The sequence below is a fragment of the Bison bison genome, unplaced genomic scaffold (genome assembly GCF_000754665.1).
Source record: "Bison bison bison isolate TAMUID 2011002044 unplaced genomic scaffold, Bison_UMD1.0 scf7180017864304, whole genome shotgun sequence".
Taxonomy (NCBI): Eukaryota; Metazoa; Chordata; class Mammalia; order Artiodactyla; family Bovidae; genus Bison; species Bison bison.
Window position 1 is genome coordinate 15,918,615 of NW_011494876.1, and position 2,209 is coordinate 15,920,823.

Below are 2,209 nucleotides of genomic sequence, written 5' to 3' on the forward strand. Positions count from 1 at the left end.
CAGAGGTAGGGTCTTCAAAGCTGTCAGTTGAGGCTGCGGGACAGTCAGTGGTGCAGAGTGGACGCGAGCGCTGCTGCAGCCCTGTGTGCTTGAGCTCCGGTCCCTCCCCCGGCCTGGCTGGCCCCTCCCTGGCCCTGCTCACCAGCCGTCAGAGGGGTCACAGTGCCCATCTGGGTGTCCACAGCAAATAGGTCCTAAAGCAGAGGGGAGGCCATGTGTGGCACCACATCCAAGGGCCCTTCGGGTCTTGCCCCCACCTCCTCTCTACCTTCCTGGGAACCCTGGGGCCAGGCCAGATCCGTGAGTGACTATGGCGACAGCTACTCCGAACAGTAGGTGTGGCCTGGGGACCTGGGTTCAAATCCCAGTTCCATCACAATGTGCTGAGTGACCCTGGGCAGGAGAGGGAATGCCTCTGAGCTCCTTCTAGCTACCCTGAGGACCCAATGATATCACACCCCAAAGGAGGCTGGCATACTGTGGTGTCCCTGCTCAACCCTGAGGAGAAACCACTGTCCCACCTCCATCAACTCCCCATATGGTGGTGTTCAGGGGTCCACTCCCATGGCACCCCTATGTCCCCTAGATGTCCCAGGCCCGCAGCTCCTGGGGATTGGTCAAGGGCTGCCTCTCAATACAGCCCCTTACCTGCCGGCTGCGCTGAGCTGTGTCAAAAACCACTCTCTGGCTGTCAGCCGACCAGCATCCCAGAGGGAGCAGGCTGCAGTAGATCCCAGAGAAGTTCTCTGCAAAGGCAAAGAGCTGGGGGCCATGTCCAAGAGTGGAGGGGGTTGGGGGTGGGGAGCAGCAAGACTATAAGGAAGGCTGGGTTGCTGGGGAATTCACCTGGGGCCCCACACATGGGTACCCGAGGTGATGAGGAGCTGCCTGAAGTGTGGGCTGAAGGGCAGAGGCCTCTGAGGGCCCAGGAGAGGGGGAGATTAAGAGCTCCTGAGAGAAACAGTAGGCACTGGCATTCCTGTGAGCTGCTCTTATTGGGCCCCTCGTAGGAGCAGATGCTGTAACCAAGGTAACACCTGTCTGTCCGTTACCATACTTAGCTGACTGCCTGGCCCAGGAGCCTAAATAAATCCTACCGTCTAGTATCATCACTCATTTAACCCTCACTACAGTCTCACAAAGAGCAGGGACAACCACTTCCCCTTCACATAAAGGAATGGAAGCTCAGGGGGTCAGGATACTGCCCAGTAACACCCAGCTAATATGGGGCAGGGCCAGAATTCATACCAGCTGCATCCCTCTAGCCCAAAGAGAGGAAAAGGAGAGCATCCCTTGTCCCTGTGTCCTGGAACGGACCAGGTGGCCCAAGAAGGCAGGAGACTCACCCCTCACATCCTTGGGATAGCCTGGGATCCCAAGCAGAGCTGTGAGCACCTGAGACTGTGACTGGAGCTTATCAGCCAAGAGCCACCCTCCCAGAGGGCTTGGACTGGACAAACGCTGGGGTGGGGGTTCACCCTTGGGGGTAGGACCTGCCAACCTAGTGTACTTTCCGAGAGCCCGTGAAGGAGCAGGGGCTTTAATCAGCCACTGGAAGGACAAGAAAGGTAGTCCTTTGGGCTGCAGCCTGAATGAAACCGTCTCAGCTCTGGTCCAAGTAACTTCCTTCTGTCAGAACCATGCCTGATGGTGATGGCCCCACCTGCTGCGGCAGCTGAACCTGGGGTGGTCTGGCAGAAGGGAAGACTTCAGAAGGAACTCAGGACAGAAGAGCTGAGGGGGCTGGCCCTGAGCAAGGGGAACAGATGGCTAGAGAACAGAGCTGCAGGCTCCGAGCAGCCGCCCCGCCATACACCCCTTACCTCCCAGTTGCCGAGGCACGACATCCACCACCACCACCGTGACCCTGGTATACCAGTCATACTGCAAGACAACAGGGTGGTTAGACCCACCAGGGGACTGGCAGCGCCCTAAGGGCAGGAAGGGGAGGACCTGAGAGGAGCCCAATGTATCTCCTTTCTGGTGACCTGGACCAGAAGTCTGGAGAGGCCTCTGACTTTCACGAGGGGCCCAGAGCCCACTATCTCCCAGCCCCTTGCAGAGCCCAGCCACGTGCAGATGAGAAGCATTCCTGTAGACAGAGAATGCTCTCCAGGTGGTGAGTCTTGACTGTACAGAGCCTCCGAGGATAGCACTCTCAGCCTCTAGGCCCTGCCTGGAGAGAAGGCCGGGTGGAGCTCACACCATC

General features: G+C 58.5%; 1 protein-coding gene across 1 annotated transcript in view; it reads right to left on the reverse strand.

Moving 5' to 3' along the window:
- The window catches only part of APEH (acylaminoacyl-peptide hydrolase), an 8,790-nt gene that overhangs the window by 3,772 nt on the left and 2,809 nt on the right, over positions 1–2,209 (reverse strand). Inside the window, exons 11-13 of the mRNA XM_010851855.1 lie at positions 1,824–1,884; positions 649–746; positions 143–194 (exon numbers count right to left, since the gene is read on the reverse strand). Of these exons, the coding sequence (XP_010850157.1) occupies positions 143–194; positions 649–746; positions 1,824–1,884 (211 nt within the window). The remainder of the gene's footprint in view (positions 1–142; positions 195–648; positions 747–1,823; positions 1,885–2,209) is intronic.